The sequence below is a fragment of the Babylonia areolata genome, chromosome 4 (assembly GCF_041734735.1).
Source record: "Babylonia areolata isolate BAREFJ2019XMU chromosome 4, ASM4173473v1, whole genome shotgun sequence".
NCBI lineage: Eukaryota > Metazoa > Mollusca > Gastropoda > Neogastropoda > Buccinidae > Babylonia > Babylonia areolata.
Window position 1 is genome coordinate 38,919,592 of NC_134879.1, and position 21,607 is coordinate 38,941,198.

The following is a 21,607-nucleotide window of genomic DNA, read 5'->3' on the forward strand; positions in this document are numbered from 1 at the left end:
GTGTGTGTGTGTGTTACTGACGAATAACTGGTCAACGGATTGAATAAAACGCCCAGATACTTGGCAATTATGACAAAAACCTTCATTTTGCACAAAACAAAACTCCCACTGTGAATGTGGGAGGGTGAGGAAGAAACACCGCTGGTTTGCAATGCTCAGCTGTGACACACACAAACAAATGCCAAACAAAAATATACCTCGGCTATACCTGAACTCATAACTGCTCAAAGTGTAGCTTGATTGAATCAATATATGCACGAAACTTGTTAATTTTTTTTCTGTCTTACACTTTTAGCAATGATTTGCTAGTTTTGCACGATTGTAATTGTAGCACTTTTTATTCTACTTCTGTTTAATTCTTCTCAGTAAACTAAATCCTTCTATTTCTTCTCTTTTGTTTTTCAATAATCCATATCCTTTGTTAATTCATGAGAATTTTAACACACACACACACACACACACAGACTCACTCACGCACGCACGCACGCGCGCGCGCACACACACACACACGGTGCCTTGACTAGTGTCGACTAGTGTCTGTCAGCTGTGTTTCTTTCTTTCCGTTACACGACCAACATCGATTTGCCGATGACTCTGTCGTGGTTCATGCAAACTGGGTATTTTCGTGTTTCCATAACCCACCAAATACTGACATGGGTTACAGGATCTTTAACATGCGTATTTGATCTTCTGCATGCGTATACACACGAAGGGGGTTCAGGCACTAGCAGGTCTGCACATTATGTTGACCTGGGAGATCGAAAAAAATCTCCACCCTTTACCCACCAGGCGCCGTTGCCGAGATTCGAACCCGGGACCTTTAGATTTGAAGTCCAACGCTTAAACCCATCGGCTATTGCGCCTTGGTGTTGATGATGTGAATCACCTCACGTCGTTTTTCAGAATGGGGGGACCACACGCCAAATGACATTTCTCACGATGCTTCTTTCCTCGTCAGATGTCATGTATATAAGACGTTAAAAGGAAAGAAAGAAAAAGAAAGAAAGAAAGAAAGAAAGAAAGAATAGAGATGAAACATGCAAAAAAAAAAAAAAAGTATTTGTTTCTCCAGCACAGTAGACTGAAACCAGAACTGCAGCTTGCGCCGTGTGTCAGACAGCCTGCACAAGTCACACAGTCTACCAAAAGGCAAGAACCTCGAATGCCGCATGTCCTTCCACGCTAAGGTCTGATGTTGTTTACTTAGTGACATAGATTTAAATTAACAAAATATGTCGGACCCTTCCCTGTTCCGAAGAAATACTGACCGTACTCAAGCTGTATTGATGTCACGACGCTGCTGAAAACGTCTCCTCCGAAATGAACGACAATGTCAATTCAAAATGTCGACGACGACGAATCTTACGCTTTGCATGACTTAACGTCGGCTTCTCAACACAGAACGTATTCGCTTTCCTTCCTTCCAACAGCAAGCAGAACACAGAGTGCAGGTGATCTGACAAGAACAGGGAGGAAAGACCTCATTTTCTTAATTCACCCTTTGCCTTGAAGCAACAGACAGCAAGGCCCAGTATTTGGTTCCTCGGAAAATCAACTTTCCACTCTGCAATGAGGCAGACAACACACCTGAAAGAGTCGACAACACGCTGAAATCACACACACACGCACACACACACACACACACACAGGCGATAGAAACAAGAGAAACACGAAAATCACGTGCTCAATACCTTTTACTGCCCTCTTCGTTGACGTGAACTGTAGCTCATTTGAAAAAAAACTGGAAAATGACGACCTTGCTCCTGGTGTCACCACCACCCTCCTCTCCCCAATCCGTCTTCACACTCCTCGTTGTTTCAAGGTGGTGGTGGTGGAGGTGGTCATGCGTGAATCACTTGTTTACCATGTCAATTTCACTTGTTAAAGTTGTTTGTTTCGCATTTGAGTCGGTTTTTTTGGGGTTTTTTTTTTATCCATTTGATCTTTTGTTGTTCTGTCTTCTGTGTCAATATGTCAATTTGTTTATCGATTCCTTTTCTTTCCCTCAAATATGTCAGAGTGAATTGTTTGAACTGGCTTGCCTTTGACTTGCTCAGCTTGTAGTGTACATTAATTGGCTAAGTTGAAGTATTAATTTGTTGATCGTTTCACTGAATGACTGAATCACTTCTGGTAGTCATAAATACAGACACTGGATAGCCATCGCCATTCTAAAGTAGTGGAAAATTACAGTGAGTACAACGGCGAAGGGGGAGAGCGGGGAGTGGGGTAAGGGTGAGATAAACGGGGAGTGAGGTAAGGGTGAAATAAACGGGGAGTGAGGTAAGGGTGAGATAAACGGGGAGTGAGGTAAGGGTGCAATAAACGGGGAGTGAGGTAAACGGGGGAGTGGGGTAAGGGTGAGATAAACGGGGAGTGAGGTAAGGGTGAAATAAACGGGGAGTGAGGTAAGGGTGCAATAAACGGGGAGTGAGGTAAGGGTGAGATAAACGGGGAGTGAGGTAAGGGTGCAATAAACGGGGAGTGGGGTAAGGGTGAGATAAACGGGGAGTGGAGTATGGGTGAAATAAACGGGGAGTGAGATAAGGGCGAGATAAACGGGGAGTGAGGTAAACGGGGGAGTGGGGTAAGGGTGAAATAAACAGGGAGTGGGGTAAGGGTGAGATAAACGGGGAGTGAGATAAGGGTGAAATAAACGGGGAGTGAGATAAGGGTGAGATAAACGGGGAGTGAGATAAGGGTGAAATAAGCGGGAAGTGGGGTAAGGGTGAGATAAACGGGGAGTGAGATAAGGGTGAAATAAACGGGGAGTGAGATAAGGGCGAGATAAACGGGGAGTGAGGTAAACGGGGGAGTGGGGTAAGGGTGCAATAAACGGGGAGTGGGGTAAGGGTGAGATAAACGGGGAGTGAGGTAAGGGTGAAATAAACGGGGAGTGAGGTAAGGGTGAGATAAACGGGGAGTGAGGTAAGGGTGCAATAAACGGGGAGTGGGGTAAGGGTGAGATAAACGGGGAGTGAGGTAAGGGTGAAATAAACGGGGAGTGAGGTAAGGGTGAGATAAACGGTGTGGGGTAAAAGTGAAATAAACGGGGGGTGGGATAAGGGTGAAATAAACGGGGAGTGAGATAAGGGTGAGATAAACGGGGAGTGAGGTAAACGGGGGAGTGGGGTAAGGATGAGATAAACGGGCAGTGAGATAAGGGTGAAATAAACGGGGAGTGAGATAAGGGTGAAATAAGCGGGGAGTGAGATAAGGGTGAAATAAACAGGGAGTGGGGTAAGGGTGAGATAAACGGGGAGTGAGATAAGGGTGAAATAAACGGGGAGTGAGATAAGGGTGAGATAAACGGTGTGGGGTAAAAGTGAAATAAACGGGGAGTGAGGTAAGGGTGCAATAAACGGGGAGTGAGGTAAGGGTGCAATAAACGGGGAGTGGGGTAAGGGTGCAATTAACAGAGAGTTGGGGTGAAATGGAGCGGGGAGTGGGGGTGAAATGGGACAGGGAGTGGGGGTGAAATGGGACGGGGATGGGGGTGAAATGGGACGGGGAGTGGGGATAGGACTGAGAGTAGGGGTGAAATGGGACGGGGATGGGGGTGAAATGGGACAGGGAGTGGGGATAGGACTGAGAGTAGGGGTGAAATGGGACGGGGATGGGGGTGAAATGGGACGGGGAGTGGGGGTGAAATGGGACGGGGAGTGGGGGTGAAATGGGACGGGAATGGGGGTGGAACGGAAAGGGGAGTGGGGTGAAATAGGACGGAGGGTTTGTGATGAAATGGGAAGTGGAGGGAGGGGGGAGAAATGGGAAGTGGAAGGGGGAAATGGAACGGAGTTGGGATGAAAAGAGACGGGGAGAGAGGGGGGAGGGAGAAACCAACTGCTCTGCTGTCCGAGAGATATGACTTCACACACCGACATACAAGTAAAAAAAAATAAATCAATGGATGTCTTCGTGCCAAATCTCATCACCACATTAGCTTACTTTCTACAGGACCAAAGGAAGAAGCATTCGCGCGTATAAGAGAGGAGGAAAAGAAGAAAGGCGAGACACCGATGGAGTGAGAGACAGAGATGGCGAGACAGAGGGACACAACAAGCACAGTGTCATCAGAGTTTGGGAAGAATAATCCTTGTGTGACCAAAGGTTTGCCAGCCGTGAGAATCACTCACTAGTGGCAGTGACAGGATACATCTATCTATCTAGATATATATATATATATATATATATATATATATATATATATATATGTGTGTGTGTGTGTGTGTGTGTGTGTGTGTGTGTGTGTGTGTTTTATGCGTGGGTTTATTCTTTAAGTCTTTGCCAATATCTATCAACAACTGCAGAGCACACACACATATGAAGAGAGATGAAATTAAGAACAAAACTTCTTGCATATTTGACATGTATGATGATAAACTTACACACACACACACACGCACACATACACGCACACACGCACGCAGAAAATAAGAGAGACAGAAACAGGGGGTGGGGAGGGGGAGAGAGAGAACGAGAGAGAGAAAAAATACACGCACGCATAACTGTTTGAAGGTTTAATAAATCATGGTCAACTAACCCATTTTCCAACAACAAAAAATACCTATTTTAATGTGTTTGTGTCAACCATTTTGAAAATGACAGAAGATTTGTGGCAATAAAGTAGTGGCACACACACACACACACACACACACACACACACACACACACACACACAAAAGTGTGTACTTTAAAAAGCTTCAAAATGTGACTAAACATTTCCAGGTTAAAATCTATTCCGGTCTGAGGTCATTGTCCACAATCAGTCCAGAATCCATTGAACAGTTTCAGTTCCTAATTTTGCTAGTTGGTAAGAGTACACCTGCACTAAATCTTCACTAACTGTACCAATACGTCACTGCTCCATCTGCGCTTCACTGAACCGAGGAGACATCATAACGTAGTTTTAACCAAAAATGTCCGTACTTAAAGACAAGTATGAAAGAATCAAAAGTTATCATAAAACGTACTAACATTCACTGATTGTGTGATTATGCTTTAGGATACTGACTGCCCGCTTTACACACAATATCTTTTTCAGTATAGTGAGGGGGTACTTAATTAAACGAAGATCCATTTTACATGGCTTCATTCTGTGATAAAATGACGACGCTGGGAGATGACCATTTACATTTGTACGCACACACACACACACACACACACACACACAAGTATACACACATGTATGCACACACTTACATATACAATGGGGAAAATGAATGTCGACAAATAATGCAATGTTCCCATGAAATCCTACTGATCATATTTCACCATTATATTACAGTCGTCAAAAAAGTAAAGCCCTATTTCCCTTCTGAATAAGTAAACACCCAATGTTTAGGCACCCACCTACCGTCGCTTAAAGCTAGCAATGCAGTCCAAGAATTTCCGTTCTTCAACGAAAACTCAACAACAAAATTATAACAACAAATTCATTCTTCAAACGTCGCTTTTCAATGCAACAGTTTCCAAAACAATTTCGTACCGGGGAAGTATGGATTTCAAAACTTTCATCCCTTTGAAAGTTCAAGAACAAAATTTCAAGAAGAAAAAAAAACCAACACTAGCAAGGTTGTATGAACCAGAATGGTTGTAACTCGCTTACATTCTTCAAAACCCCAACACCATATATTTTAAGAACAGTCTTGCAGTCGATGTCCACATACTAACGAGGTTTTAGAAAGCAAAATGAAGCACTTATTTTTCTGCAGACGCTCTGGGCCGGCCATCCAATAGAATTTGAGAAGAAAAGTCACGTGAGCAAGCTCATGGAGAAGGTGGTGGAGGGGGGGTCCGTTCTGGCCGGCTTTCCTGACGGAGTTGTCGTTCTTGGTCTTCTGGTCCAGGAAAAAAAAGCGTCGGTGTTGTTCTTTTCCGAGTCATTGACAATGGTCAGCCTGTAATAACACAAAGTGCAGTCATTCATCTCATCCTTCATTCTTTTTTGTGTGTGTTTTCATTTCATAACACGCCCATGTGCGTGAATTTGCATGTGTGTGTGTGTGTGTGTGAAAAGAAAAAAAAACCTCAGCCACCTCCACAGAAAACTCACTTTCCTTCAGATGAGAACACACATTCAGATAAAACCCCGACTCACCAAACAACAAAACACCCGCTGTGCATCACCTTTTTCCTTGGGTTTATTTCATTTTATTTTCGTGTCATTACACATTCTTTTATATTTCTACTTTTTTTTTTTAAAGTTTTATAGTTTTATTTAGCGGTATGTTGGTTTTAAAAAAAATTACGTTTTTGTGTCCATGAAGGTAAAAACTGGACACAACCAGAACATGGCAATCAGACCCTTTTACCCAGCTATTCTCCCCACATTTTTTTTTTACTTTCTTCTAATTTATTCCAGTGCTTATTCTTCCTTATTCTCTCGCTCTCTCTTTTTTTAAAATTTTTTATTTATTCTTTCGTTATTCCTGTTCGTGTGTGTTACGCAATCAGAAACCCATTCACCGGGCTAATTCCCCCACAGTTGTAGACTTTATTCAAATTCATGACCTGTCCTGTTTTTGTTGTTGTTGTTGTTTGTTTGTTTGTTTTTCTGTTGTTGTTGGTTTTTTTATACTTTCTTGTTAGAAAGTCTTTTCTTTCTTTCTTTCTTTCTTTCTTTCTTTCCTTCCTTCTTTCCTAACCCCCTCCTTTCTGTCGTCCTTCCCTCCTTCCTTCCTTCCTCCCTTTCTTTTTGTAACCCTGTCTTTCTGGTTTCTTTCCTTTCTTTCTTTCTCCTCATCCCTTCATTGAATTATACCACCTTCTTTGTTTGTGGTTTGGTCTTGCTGAGTACACTTTTCATCCTCCCCTCTGTTTCCCTCTTCGCCCCTTTCATTTTTCTTCCATTTCTATCTTTCTTTATAACTTTTGTCTTCCTTGTCATCGTGTTTTTATTCATGTTTTTTCCCCCCACCATTATTGCCTCTGCATAAAAGAAACATCTCACAGTGAAACAAATGCAAGCACATTAAGAAACATCTCACAGTGAAACAAATGCAAGCACATTAAGAAAGTAACTCAGCCCCCAAAGAAGATTTCGCGAAGAAACCTAATCAGGCTCAAGAATAACACAAAGGAAAACCCAACTACCTCCATGATAACTGCTGCCCGCCTCAGACAAAACCTACCCACTGCCAGAGGGAAACGGCAAACCTTCAGAGAAATATTGCAAATCTTCAGATAATAAATATCACCCGAAGAGAAGAAAATATATACCTTCAGAAAAAAGACGATCCATTTCCAGAGGAAATATATCCAATCTCCAGAGAACCCCCCCCCCCCAAACTTCTTCTCCATAATAAACCTACCTACCTCTAGTTTAAAAACAAAACAAACAACCACTTATTTCCATAACAAATCTACATGCCTCAAGTAAAAACAAACAAACATTACCCCCAAATAAAACTATTCATTACAAGAAACACCAACCTACCAACCTCCACACAAAAGTCACCATCCCAAAGCAAACCCTCACACAACCACAGAGGTATGAAAAGCATACCCACCTCTACACAAACACTCCCCATCTCTACACAAACCTTCTCACTTCCACAGAAACCCCGCCCACCTCCAGAGAACCCTCCCCCACCTACATAGGAGCCCCACCCACCACAACGGAAATCCCGCCTACTTCTAAAGAAACCCCCAGAGGAATCCCACCCACCTCCAGAACACCCTCCACAGAAACCCCACCCAAACCCCAGCCACCTCCAGAGAAACCTCGAGAAACCACACCTACCTCCAGAGATACCTCATGAGAAATCCTACACATATCCTGAGAAACCTCAAGAGAACCCTTAGCCACCTCAATAGAAACCACACCCACCATCAGAGAACCACCCACCCACCTCCAGAGATACCTCATGAGAAATACTACACATATCCAGAGAAACCTCAAGAGAAACCTTACCCACCTCCATAGGAACACTACCCACTTCCAGAGAAACCATGAGAAATCCTACACACATCCAGAGAAACCTCAAGAGAAACCCCACCCACCTCCAGAGAAACGAAACCATGAGAAATCCTACACACATCCAGAGAAACCTCAAGAGAAACCCCACCCACATCCAGAGAAACCATGTGAAATCTTACACACATCCAGAGAAACCTCAAGAAAAACCCCACCCACCTCCAGAGAAACCATGATAAATCTTACACACATCCAGAGAAACCTCAAGAGAAACCCCACCCACCTCCAGAGAAAACCACCCACCACCAAAGTTCCCTCAAGAGAAACCCCCCTACCCATCTCCAGAAAAATCTCAATAGAAACTCCACCTACCTGCACAGAAACCTCAAGAGAAACCCCATACACTTCCAGAGAAACCTCAAGAGCAACCCCACCAAACGATCCACCCATTTCCAGAGAAACCTCAAGAAAAAACCCATCCACCTCCAGAGAAACCTCAAGAAAAAAACCTCACCCACCTCCAGAGAAACCTCAAGAAAAAAAACCTCACCCACCTCCAGAGAAACCTCAAGAGAAACCCCGCCCACCTCCAGAGAAACCTCAAGAGAAACCCCACCCACCTCCAAAGAAGGCCCAAAGTGTCGGGCTGACCCAGGCTATGAGGGCACCCCGTTGGCGTTCTGGGGATCCGGGGAGGAGGAGGAGGAGGCAGTCTTGTCTGGGCGCTTCATGCCCTGGGACATCTTGAAGACGATGTAGTCAAAAACGTGCTTCCAGGCCAGCTCGGTCTCCACCGTGAACTCCTCGGCCAAGGCCTGTCTCAGAGCGTCCCTGATGGCCGGCCACATCAACTGGAACACCAACATGTCAGGTTCTTCGTCACTTCGTAATATTCATGGCCACATCAACTGTAACACCCACAGTCATTTCGTCATGTTCATGGCCACATCAACGGGGGGTGGGGGTGGGGGGGACAGCAAAAAGCATGTAAACGATACCATCCAAATGTGACCATTGCTACTTTAACAAAATGTCTTCAATCACTGATATGTGTGATGAGACAATGAACAAAAGTCCAGTCCACTCCAACCCACACAAGGCAGCAAACGACGTACCAACTTTTACCTTATGGGATGAGTGAAAGGAAATTCAACATTGAACTGTAATAACGACGAAGATGACGATGATGATACTTATTCAAAAAAAATAAAAAAAAAAATAACGAGAAAGCCACTCACTGTGCAACAACAACAACAACAACAAAAATAGCAAACGATCGACAAGAACAAGAAGAATACCATGCAAAAGAATTATATGATCGCTGCTGCACGAGGTCACACGCCATGTTGACTTTTGGCAATGGAATAAGGTACAAGATCAGCACTCTATGTTATAAATGTATTCACAACTCTGCCCCTTCCTATCTATGTGGCTGCCTTCACCTCTACACTCCATCTCGCTCTCTACGATCGGCTTCGATTCACTCTGTTTACGCATACCCAGATTCAAACACTCGACTGTTGGCCGCCGTTCTTTCTCTGTCTCTGGACCTTGTAATTGGAATGAACTTCCTCTTTCGCTTCGTCAGGTCTCCACACTCAGCTCTTTCATGTCTGGCCTTAAAACCCACCTCTTCCCAAAATAGCCTCCCTTCCCTGCCTCTTCCTTGTCTTCAGTTTTTTGTTTGTTTTTTGTTTGTTTGTTTTTTTCCCCTCCAGTTTTAGAGTTATGCATGCGTTTGAATGACTGGTGCGAAAGCGCTTTGATTTGTCTCTGCACAAGATTCAGTGCTATATAAATATAATAATTGTAATTGTAATTGATTCAAGAACTGCCACTTCCACATGATCTTTGTTATGGGGAAAGAAAATGATTTTGTTAACACCACGAGTCTTCAACAACAACTACAACAACAACAAATGATGATGACTGATTCTTGGTTACCGATGATCATCACGTCACGAAAGTTGTCGTCGTCGGGACTTGAAGCAGACGTTCTGTTGACTGAAAAACCATTTTCTTTAAAAGGTTCTGAAGGAATCGAGAACAGCAAGAGCCCGGGTATGGCTACCCACAACGACAAGGAAGAAACGGAGAAAACATAAGCACCAACACTATAAAAAAAAAGATATGTAAATCTTTTTCTCTTCAGACAAGGTTTCCTGATGCTTTTTAACGTGAAGTAAAACAAAAAATGCATGAATCATAAGTTTACCTTCTTTTTCCCTTGTCTTTCTGTCTTTCCTTTCTTTCTGTCTTTCTTTGAAGGCATTACTGCCGACAGGTTAGAGGCCCTGGGTCAATAGCCAACAGAATTATTGTGGACTGGAGCAGCATTAGGCTCTTTGGGAACGGACTGATTGAACTGGGCTGCTGGGTTATCGATCTGTTTTTGATCCCCTTCGTAATCAAATTGAGGGCGGTTTATGTTCCTTCTGTCTTTCTTTCTGTTCTTTCTTTTATTTGTTGCTTTCTTTCTTTCTTTCTTCCTTTTGCTCTGCCCTTAATGATTTCTTTCTTCCTGACTTTCTTTCTTTGAAGCTTTATTCTTATCAACACTTTATTGCTTAACTGTTTTCTTCATTCATTCTTTTTTTCTCCTGATTTGTGTTCGTTTCCCCATCTTTCGCACCGTTTACGAGGCATCACCAACACGCTGCGTATTCCTCATCCTCCCCTCGCCCCCAAGCGCCTCCACACACACACACCCAGGCCCCCCCACACATACACACACAGCCACCCCCATCAATAACCCCCCACACACCCCCACACACACACACACACACAGCCACCCCCATCAGCCCCCCCCCTCCACACACACACAGCCACCCGCATCACTCTCCCCGCACTCATACACACAGCCACCCCCATCAACCCCCCCCCCCCCGCCCCCGACCCACACACACACACACACATCCCCCCCATCACCTCCCCCCACCCTCACCTCCTTCACCCCTACCCACACACAGCCACAACCTGGCTTCTGTCGCACCCCAGTGCCGGGAATGTCAGACAGCCACGAGGCCACACGCCAGAGGAAACCCCTCAACTGCTGCTGGTTCACTTCTGCCGTGTTGGGGGGGGGGGAGGGGGGCGGTGTCTGCTTTGATTCAATCATACACAGCACACCACGTACCCAGCCCTGTGGTGACGACAATGATCGCTCTGACCGCCGGGTGCCAGACTGAGTGAGCGCCTAGCTAGGAGTAGAGATGGCCAATACGCCCCTTCAACAACAGTCCCCAAGAACCTGCCTATACTGAAGACGTTGAAACAAACTGGGAACAGAGGAGAGAGGCTTAAAACTTAGATGTCTTATTCAGAGACGACAGGACAGAATTGGCCACAGAGTCTAGACATTTTGTTTTCTGGTATTGTCGCCAGTTTCATTCAAGTTTCATCTATCGAATTCTGGGTGTGCGAGGTTAAAGATCTTTTTCTCTCTTTTTTTTTCTGAGAGATTCCTGATGTTCATATGTTTGTCTCTGTTGTCCGTTCTATCACTGAGTTGTTGCAGTTGCTGCTTTTGTTTGTTCTCTTTCCCTCTTTTTTTTCTTCCTAATTTTATCTTTTGTCTGTCTTTGGTGCATTGTTATTGTTTTGTTGCACACTGCATCTATTCTGTAATCTTGTTGAACTTTCTATATTTTTTGTGTATATTCCACTCTACCTACCTACCTCCGTTCTTGTTTATGTCATGTCTATCTGTTTTTTGTTCTTTTTTTTTCTCTGGCTTTCTTTCCATCCCTCTCCTGTCTTCACTGCAGCTGATAGCTGTTCCTGCCGGCACACAGTTTCTGCTTTTCCGTTCTCTTGTGCAGCATGTTTCTGCGAATGATGTCCTCACTGCTGCTGCAACCGCTGATTCTGTGTCATTCCCCCCCTCACCCCCCCCCCCTCTCACACTCCTCTCTCTCCAGTTTCCTCCCCTGCTCACGTTTCACTGCATCATTGCAAATCAAGGAGGGGAAGTCACTCTTCCAGATTAATGTAAATGTAATCTGGCTGAAGATCGAATGGAGCAGAAAGATCGTCAAGCGATCCGTTCTAAAAACCGAGCAGAAATAAAAGAGAAATGAATTTGGGAACATGAAAACAAAAAACAAAAACAACAAAAAACAAAACACCAGAACAAGGTGAAAATAAAATAAACTGGACCATCGAAGGTAAAACGAATATCGCTGCAAGTCAACAGAGCGGAAAAGCTGCCTGTCCTTTCTGCACCATTTACGACTCGAAAGCTCTTTTCATTTCATTGTTATTTGCATCTGCCCCCCCCCTCCCAACCCCCTCCCCCCTCTCTCTCACTCTCCTTTTATTGTTACCCCGATTTGCTGTAACCTCTCTCTCTCTCGGTGAGTGTGTGTGTGTGTGTGTGTGTATGTGTGTGTGTGTGTGCGTGCGCTCTCTCTCTCTCTAACTCTCTCTCTCCTCTTTCTCTCAGCTGTTAACTTTCTTTAACTGCTCTATCTCCAAACAGCGTAATAACGTCAGCAACAGACACTACAGAATCAACAGCAGCTCGATGCTCGGAAACAGAAACAACACAAACCACTGACAACGACAAAGGTGATGATAACAGCCGGAACAAGTGTCCTACCACCTTCATCATTATCACTTTCACTTTCACTATCACAAGGAGGCGACACTGCAAATCCATGCACGCTACACAACATCCGCGTAGCAGATGACTGACCAGCAGCGTAATTCAACGAGCCAATCAGGCCGCCTCGTGCGCAGGTACACTCATTTGTGCAGGCCTACTTATCAGAGTAATTCTTCTGCTACACAACTTTTCCAGAAGACAAAACATAAACTGCCATGGGTTCTTTTCCAGTGCGCCAAGTGCGTGCTGCACACGGGACCTCTGTTTATCGTCTCGTTCGAATGACTAGACGCTCAGGCTGATTTTCCAGTCAAACGTGTGAGAAAGAGAGAGAGATCGAGGATCGGACCCGGTCCGTCACAAACACTGTATTGGCAGATCAGCGTCTAAACCATCATGCCACAACGCTAACAACTTAAATAAACAGGAGGACAACAGCCAAAGCTAGAACAATCATATCAACCACAAAAACCATCTTATGAAAGCTGGCAAAAACAACAACAACAAAAAAACAACAACAAGGAATGGTAGAATAAACTTTTAAAAGATGAGCGAGATGCCAGGGAAGGCGGAGGGTCGACAACTGTGACCTGGAGAAGGGGAGATTGATAGACAAAAACAACATACACAAGAAGGGGGTACGGGTAAGAATATCCATTTCATAAAAATGCAAATTCAATTTCAGTTTCAAGGAGGCTTCAATGCAAACGAACTGATCCATATGCACAACACCACGTCTGCTTCAAAAACTATAAATGAGTAAATAAATGAATAAATGAATAGATAAGTAAACAAACAGATAAACAAATAGATAGATAAATAAATAAATAATAAGAGGAGGCACAACGCATTAGGTCCTTGCAGACAGGCCAAAGTGGAACGGCTGGCTATAATACCCACGTCATCAGAATAAAAAATAAATCGTAAAATTTGAATGAAAGACCCTTGGTTGTCAGCGAAAGATATCAAAACTTTTTGAGAGACAGACAGACAGACAGAGACAGAGGCGTAGGAAGGAAGAGGCAGACAGAGAGAAAGAAATAAAGGAATATTAATCTATAGGCAAATTGTGTGAGAGAGATAGATAGATAGAGAGAGAGAGAGAGAGGGGAGGGGAGGGGGGGAGGAAGGGAGAAAGAGACAGAGAGAGATAAAGACAGAAACTGAGAGGGAGAGAGAGAGAGAGGGGGGGGGGGCAGGATCCGCACATTGCATATGCAAATCAATTTCATCAACTGACATGATGATTATTTTCTTGCCGCTGTCGCGGCAGAGGTAAACAGAGAAAGGGGGGAGGGGGAGGAAGGGAAGGTAGGGGTAGAGGAGGTGCGACAGAAAGAACCATGATTAATATGCAAATAAAATTCAGGAAATTTAAATGATGTTGATTTCTGTTTGCTTGTCGGTTTCATTTTGTCCAGTTACTGGCTGCTTTCACAACTTTTTCCCCTCATGCTTTCTCAGCATAACAAAGGTTACAATGAGCTGGATGCATGCACGTAGTGTGTGCGTGTGTGGGGGTCGAGGGTGTGGGAGGTGGATAGGTTGGTGTGGGTGTTTATGTGTGTGTGTGTGTGTGTGTGTGTGTGTGTGTGTGTGTGTGTGAGTGTATGTGCGTGTGTGTGTGCGAGAGAGAGACAGAGTGAGTGTGTGTGTGTGTGCGTGCGTGCGTGCGTGTGTGTGTGTGCGTGCGCATGCGTGCGCGTGTGTGTGTGTGCGTGTGTGTGTGTGCAGAAGGACTGAGGAGGAGGAGAAAATTCTGAATACGGTGGGGTCCGATCCCAGAGCGCCCAGATTCTCTGGCTTTCTACTTGGTGCACGTGTTACCACTGGGCCACAGATGCCTGCTTCCTGACCAGTGGTCATCAGCTGACAGGGGGCCGGAGCGGGCGGGAGGAGGACTGGGAGGCTGGGGGGGAGGGGGAGTTGTGTGCTGCTAGCTTTGTTTTCAGCCTCTCAATATAAAGCTGCTGCTGATTATTGCTGGAGCTGCCGTGATGCTTTGCAGTGGTGATATCAACACCCTTTTCCACCACCTTCCATCTCAAACGATTTTGTTTTTCTTCTTCTTCGAGAAAGAGAAACGTTTTCATAGATATTGATTGGGTTGGAGAAGATCTGGTTTCCAATGGATGTTTTTTTTTGTTTTTTAGTTCTGTCCGTTTTTGTTTTTTGTTGTTGTTTTTTATTTGTTTGTTTGTTTTTGTTTTTTTGTTGTTTTTTGTTGTTGTTGTTGTTTTTTTGCTAAGCACTGGGTCGTTTTACACCATTATGTTCATTTCTTCACGGAAGGGAAAGGTTTTCTTTTTTTTTCTTTTCTTTAAATTCTATCTTTTGATATCAACTGACGTAAATCTTGTTTTCAGACTGATGTTTTTAGTTCGGTCGTTTTATTAGGCGACATTGCATCCGAAACCTTTTTGTCCTTTTTTTAAAGATTTTGATGCAATTATATTTTTTTGCGTTTCATGTTGATGTACTTTTTTTTTTTACTTTGACTGGGCTGCACTGTAACTTCCTTTTCCTTGTTTTGCACTTAACATCGGACAACTGTTCCTTTTTTAAATTTAACTTCATGTCGATTTTCTTTTTGTTTTTCTAAACTTAACATTAAATAGATTTTTCTCCTCTTTTTTAAAACTTTTAAATCAAAATGAAACAAACAAAATGTCATGAAACGAATAACAAAAATCAAAATAAGATTGACAGTACTATAACTATCATCTATCATGATAGATACAAAAATCTTGATACGACTTACCAAAATTCATGATACGATTGAAACACTCTGATATCGGTTTCACTTTCTCAAGGCTACGTAGGGACAAATCAACAAACGCTACACCACATCTGCTAGGTAGATGCTTGACCAGCAATAAAACCCAATGTGTTTAGTAAGGCCTTGAGTGCATGCATATTCATTTGTGAACCTGTCAAGAGCGGATTGCCTCTATAAAATTTTGACAAGATGACAAGATTTTTGTTTCCATGGTTCCTTTTTCAGTGCGCCAAGAGCCTGCTGCACGTGGCACCTCGGTTTATCGTCTCATCCGAATTACAAGACGTTCGATCGTTCTGGTCAAACGTGGGAGAATGGTCGAGATCGGGATTCGAACCTGGACCATCACGGACACTGTATTGGCAAAAAAAAGTGTCTTAACCATTCTGCCACCTACCACCTTTTGACATCACTGACAAGAAAATCAATTGACTGGTATGAAAATTATGATTATTACTGCGGCAAAGATCATAACATGATTTTGTTAAAGACACAGCAACAACAACAAGAACAACAAAAGACAAGAGAGGCAAGGCCTTCAAGTCTCACTTGTGATAAATTAAGTCCCCTAGCATTAATTACAGAGTAATTTCCCTTTTTTACTCTCTGCACCAAAACGTTTGCAAAATAAATAAAACTTCCATGCTTAGTAAAAGAAGTTCCTGTTTGAACAAAAAATGATAATAATGACTCCTCTTGTTGTTGTGTCAGAATAAGAGGTCAAAGTGCCAAGTTTAGAGAATACAAAAAATATAAATATAACAGTAAATGCAGTATGCATATAATTAGGCTTCTTTTTTTATTTTTTGTGCCCATCCCAGAGGTGCAATATTGTTTTAAACAAGGTGACTGGAAAGAACTGAATTTTTCCTATTTTTATGCCAAATTTGGTGTCAACTGACAAAGTATTTTCAGAGAAAATGTCAATGTTAAAGTTTACCACGGACACACACACACACACACACACACACACACGCACACACACACACACACACACACAACCGAACACCGGGTTAAAACATAGACTCACTTTGTTTACACAAATGAGTCAAAATTGAAAAGAAGGAACTGTAATAAGAAAGTTTATTTTCAAATTAAAAAAAAAGGAACAAGAAGATATAAACCCGTAGAGAACAGCTCTACGGTAATGATACACTAGAACCTAAAATTATTCACCAGATAAATCTGACAAGACTTAAACCTGCATGTTTCAGATTCGGTGTGTTTCAAGGTGTGAACCCCCGTGGGGATGCCGGGGGTCTTTCAGTATAAATAGCATCCCCGCCTTCTGGAAATTCTGTGCTGGAAATTTTCCTCTTTTCTATTGCTCTCTTTGTTTCTGCCTTTTATTTTCTACCTTCAATGAGGTTTCCCTTTTTTCAGCCTTCCGAGTCCACCCCCCACCCCCCCTTTCTTTTTCACAGCAAGCATTGACACTGTTTTTCTCTTCTCCGCAGTCTGTGATGTGATGTACTACATGTGCTGTTTTGCTCTGGCGATCAGATGGTGAAATTGCAAACACTGGGATGGGCATAGCTGTGAATTCTGCATTGTTATTTGCTTGTATGGACTTTTTATGTATTTTTTGTTTGGCTTTGAATTATTGTTTTTGTTGTTTGCTTTTTGTTGTTATTGTTAATCTCTTTTACGATTTTTCTTTAATCTGGACACGATAAATTAAGCGGAAGGGCTAACGTCCTAAGCACGGCCTAATCTTATTTTCCCAAAGGAGCTAAACGGTTAAGATGCTGTGTCATGAACACGTGCTGCATGGCTGGACACAACAACAACAACAACAACAACAAATCACCATACAGACAGTAACATCAGATCCACGACAAATGACCAGCACACTCAGCAAGAAGAACAACCCAACCCCGTGCTGAACGTGAGTCCTGTTTGTCTCACACCACCATACACACCCTGACAGGGCAGTCTGTGCCCTAATGTCACGCCGCCTCCTCTTTCACACCGCTCATACACGACACACAGCAACAGTGGCTGGACTGTCACCCCTAGCCCCCGCCCCCCACCTCTCTCTCTCTCCTGCCCTGGTTTTTTCTGTCTGTCTGTCTGTGTCTGTCTGCCTGCCTGTCTGTGTATTCTTGTCTGTGTCTGTCTGTGTCTATCTGTGTCTGTCTATCTGTGTCTGCATTCTTGTCTGTGTCTGTCTGTCTGTGTATGTCTGTCTGTCTGTGTCTGTATTCGTGTCTGTGTCTGTCTGCCGCTCTGTCTGTCTGTCTCTCTGTGTCTGTCTATCTGTGTCTGTATGTCTGTGTCTGTCTGTGTCTGTATTCTAGTCTGTCTGTGTCTGTCTGTCTGTGTCTGTATTCTTGTCTGTGTCTGTCTGTGTATTCTTGTCTGTGTCTGTCTGCCGCTCTGTCTGTCTGTCTGGTCGGTCTGTCTGTCTGTCTCCCTATCTATCCATCTGTATTTCTTTTCTCAGATATACCACAAACTGCGCGTACATGCAAGCGTTCATACGCGGAAATGCACACACAGACACACACACACACACACACACACACACACACACAGCAAATACAGACGGGTAGATGATTCGTGGAAAAATACCGGGCAGTGCATATTTAATGCCTGCATCATTAATTTGAGAAATTATTTCGTTTTGGAAGAATGAAGTTCAATTTTCACAAGAAAACAATCTACAACATACTTTTTGCATGGTGTTTTCCAAAATCAAATTGCTTCTGTGATATTCCAGGCGTTGAGATAATTAAACTGCAAACGGGATCAGAAATGGAAAAGAAAAAAAAAGAAATTAGAAATCTAATCCGTGCTCTATGTTTGCGAGGATTCGCAATGACATTCATACGATCTAATTGTTTTATTTGAATGACGAAATAGACAAAACAGCGGAACAAAATGCAAAATGCCGTTCGGAAGCAATTCCTACACCTTTTTTCTCTGTCCTTACAATATCATTTCATACAACAAAGTCGATTTCTTGGGAAAACGTTCCAAACTCCCATATAAAATTTGATGATAATTACGTGAATTCTTTCTTACTATTATCAGAAAAAGGCACACAAAAAAGAAGAAAAAAACAATATCCCCCATATTCACATGATGACTTGAAGACAAAATGTTACAAGAAATATTTCATGCAGTTGTGAAGTTGCAATCATATATTCCCAGAGTTTTATATGTATAGTGATGAGACTCACTCCACAGATTTCAGTTTGTTTTTATTTTAGTGTGTGTGTGTGTGTGTGTGTGTGTGTGTGTGTGTGTTTCTTTTAAACAAATAATCTGATAAGCATGCGCTTGTAACCTAGGTTTTTTACCTGATCTAAAGTACCTTTAAATGTATTTACGTTCTCCACATGATGAAACTTCATTTCAGGAAATGTTGAATGGTGGCAGAATGGTTGACATGCTCCCTTTTTCCCACGTTTGACCGAAAAATCAAACTGAGCGTCCAGTCGCTCGGATGAAACGATAAACCGAGGTCCCGTGTGCAGCACGCACTTGGCGCACCGAAAAAGAACACATAGCAACAAGAGTGTTGTCCTCTGACAAAATTCTGTACAGGAAATCCACTCTGATAGGTACACAAATATATTATTATATGCATGCACTCAAGGCCTGACTAAGCGTGTTGGGTTATGCTGCTGGTCAGGCGTCTGCCCAGCAGATATGGTGTAGCGTGTATGGATTTGTCCGAACGCGGTGACGCCTCCTTGGGAAACTGAAACTGAACCTTCAGTGCAGATAAAGATTGGTAACGTCCTCCTGACTGAACATACACCTTGAAAGAGAAACATGTTGCTGCGAAAGCAGGGAGAAAGACAGACGGACAGACCTCTCCAGACAGAGACAGACAAACTGACTCGGTGACAGACAGACACTAACAGACACGTATAGGCAGAATGTTAAGAGAAAGGCAGAGATCGAAAGAGATCGAGAGACAAAGTGAGACGATTGGCGAAGAGAGAGACAGAGACAGAGAGGCAGAGACAGACAGACAGATAGAGAGAGAAGACAGATAAGAGAGAAGGCAAAGAGAGAGAGAGAGAGAGCAAAGAGATAGGGAGAGAGAAAGAGCAAAGAGGGGGCGGGGGAGAAAAAAGAGAGAGAGAGAGAGAGAAAGTGGAGAAACGTGAGAGAGAGAGAGAGAGAGAGTGAGAAAGAGAGTAAATGAGAGAGAACGAGAGAGGGGGGGGGAGTCAGAGAGAGAGAGAGACAGAAAGAAAGAGAGAGAGACAGAGAAAGAGAGAGCCAATAGAGAAAGAGACAGAGAGAAAGCAAAGAGAGAGAGCAAAGAGAGAGAGTGAGAGACAGATAGATAGAGAGCAAAGCAATCAGCGTGAACAAAATAACGAACGCCGGATTCCAGCACACAAAACAACAACATCCATCATTAGAGGAACAGCAAGAGGACAACTACAAGAGCAGCAATGACAACACCAACACACACCATGAATAGTCTAGATTCAAAATCTTGAAAGAATAATACGTTTTTACATAATATAACAGAATCTAGATTAAAAAAAAAAACACAATGATAATATATATAAAAAATATTTAAAAAAAAAAAAAAAACAAAAAAAACGATTGGATCCAGAAATGACAGCAACAACAACAGCCTTGGTATTTTTAGGTCAATTGACATATTTGTTTAACTGTTATTCTAACATTACAAGAATATATTCTGTTCAGCGCAAGGGGAAAGAAAGAAAGAAAGAAAATGATCGTACAGCTCAACAGGAGTGCTAACGAAGGTCCGAATGCTAAAAGTGGACAGTGATGACGATCAGAAACAAACACCACAGGAGAACTGTACAGCAGACACAGGAGCAGAATGCTAAAAGTGGACAGTGATCACGATGAGAGACAAAAACCACAGGAGAACTGTACAGCAGACACAGGAGCAGAATGCTAAAAGTGGGCAGTGATCACGATGAGAGACAAACGCCACAGGAGAACTGTACAGGAGACACAGGAGCAAAATGCTAAAAGTGGACAGTGATGACGATCAGAAACAAACACCACAGGAGAACTGTACAGCAGATACAGGAGCAGAATGCTAAAAGTGGACAGTGATCATGATGAGAGAGAAACACCACAGGAGAACTGTACAGGAGACACAGGAGCAGAATGCTAAAAGTGGACAGTGATCACGATCAGAAACAAACACCACAGGAGAACTGTACAGGAGACACAGGAGCAGAATGCTAAAAGTGGACTGTGATGACGATCAGAAACAAACACCACAGGAGAACTGTACAGCAGACACAGGAGCAGAAGACAAACCACCACAGGAGAACTGTACAGGGACACAGGAGCAGAATGCTAAAAGTGGACAGTGATGACGATCAGAAACAAACACCACAGGAGAACTGTACAGCAGACACAGGAGCAGAAGACAAACCACCACAGGAGAACTGTACAGGAGACACAGGAGCAGAATGCTAAAAGTGGACAGTGATGACGATCAGAAACAAACACCACAGGAGAACTGTACAGGAGACACAGGAGCAAAATGCTAAAAGTGGGCAGTGATCACGATGAGAGACAAACACCACAGGAGAACTGTACAGGAGACACAGGAGCAAAATGCTAAAAGTGGACAGTGATGACGATCAGAAACAAACACCACAGGAGAACTGTACAGGAGACACAGGAGCAGAATGCTAAAAGTGGACAGTGATGACGATCAGAAACAAACACCACAGGAGAATTGTACAGTAGACACAAGAGCAGAATGCTAAAAGTGGACAGTGATGACGATCAGAAACAAACACCACAGGAGAACTGTACAGGAGACACAGGAGCAGAATGCTAAAAGTGGACAGTGATGACGATCAGAAACAAACACCACAGGAGAACTGTACAGGAGACACAGGAGCAGAATGCTAAAAGTGGACAGTGATGACGATCAGAAACAAACACCACAGGAGAACTGTACAGGAGACACACGAGCAAAATGCTAAAAGTGGACAGTGATCACGATGAGAGACAAATACCACAGGAGAACTGTACAGGAGACACAGGAGCAGAATGCTAAAAGTGGACAGTGATGACGATCAGAAACAAACACCACAGGAGAACTGTACAGGAGACACAGGAGCAGAATGCTAAAAGTGGACAGTGATCACGATGAGAGACAAACACCACAGGAGAATTGCACAGGAGACCTTACCTCGCCCCACCTTACCTCACCTCATCTCACCTTACTTTACCTCACCTCAACTTACCTCACTTCACCACACCTTACTTAACCTCACCTTGCCTTACCTCACCTCACCTTACCTCACCTCACTTTACCTTACCTCCACTGACC

General features: G+C 43.3%; 1 protein-coding gene across 4 annotated transcripts in view; it reads right to left on the reverse strand.

Moving 5' to 3' along the window:
• Nucleotides 1–4,505: 4,505 nt before the first annotated feature.
• LOC143281682 (neuroglobin-like) overlaps nt 4,506–21,607 on the reverse strand; it is a 170,135-nt gene continuing 153,033 nt past the window's right edge. For all 4 annotated transcript variants that reach the window (XM_076586928.1, XM_076586927.1, XM_076586929.1 and 1 more), the window contains 2 exons: nt 8,539–8,769; nt 4,506–5,900 (listed from right to left, as the gene is read on the reverse strand). In XM_076586928.1, coding sequence (XP_076443043.1) covers nt 8,575–8,769 — 195 coding nt within the window. In that variant the 3' untranslated portion in view covers nt 4,506–5,900; nt 8,539–8,574. The remainder of the gene's footprint in view (nt 5,901–8,538; nt 8,770–21,607) is intronic.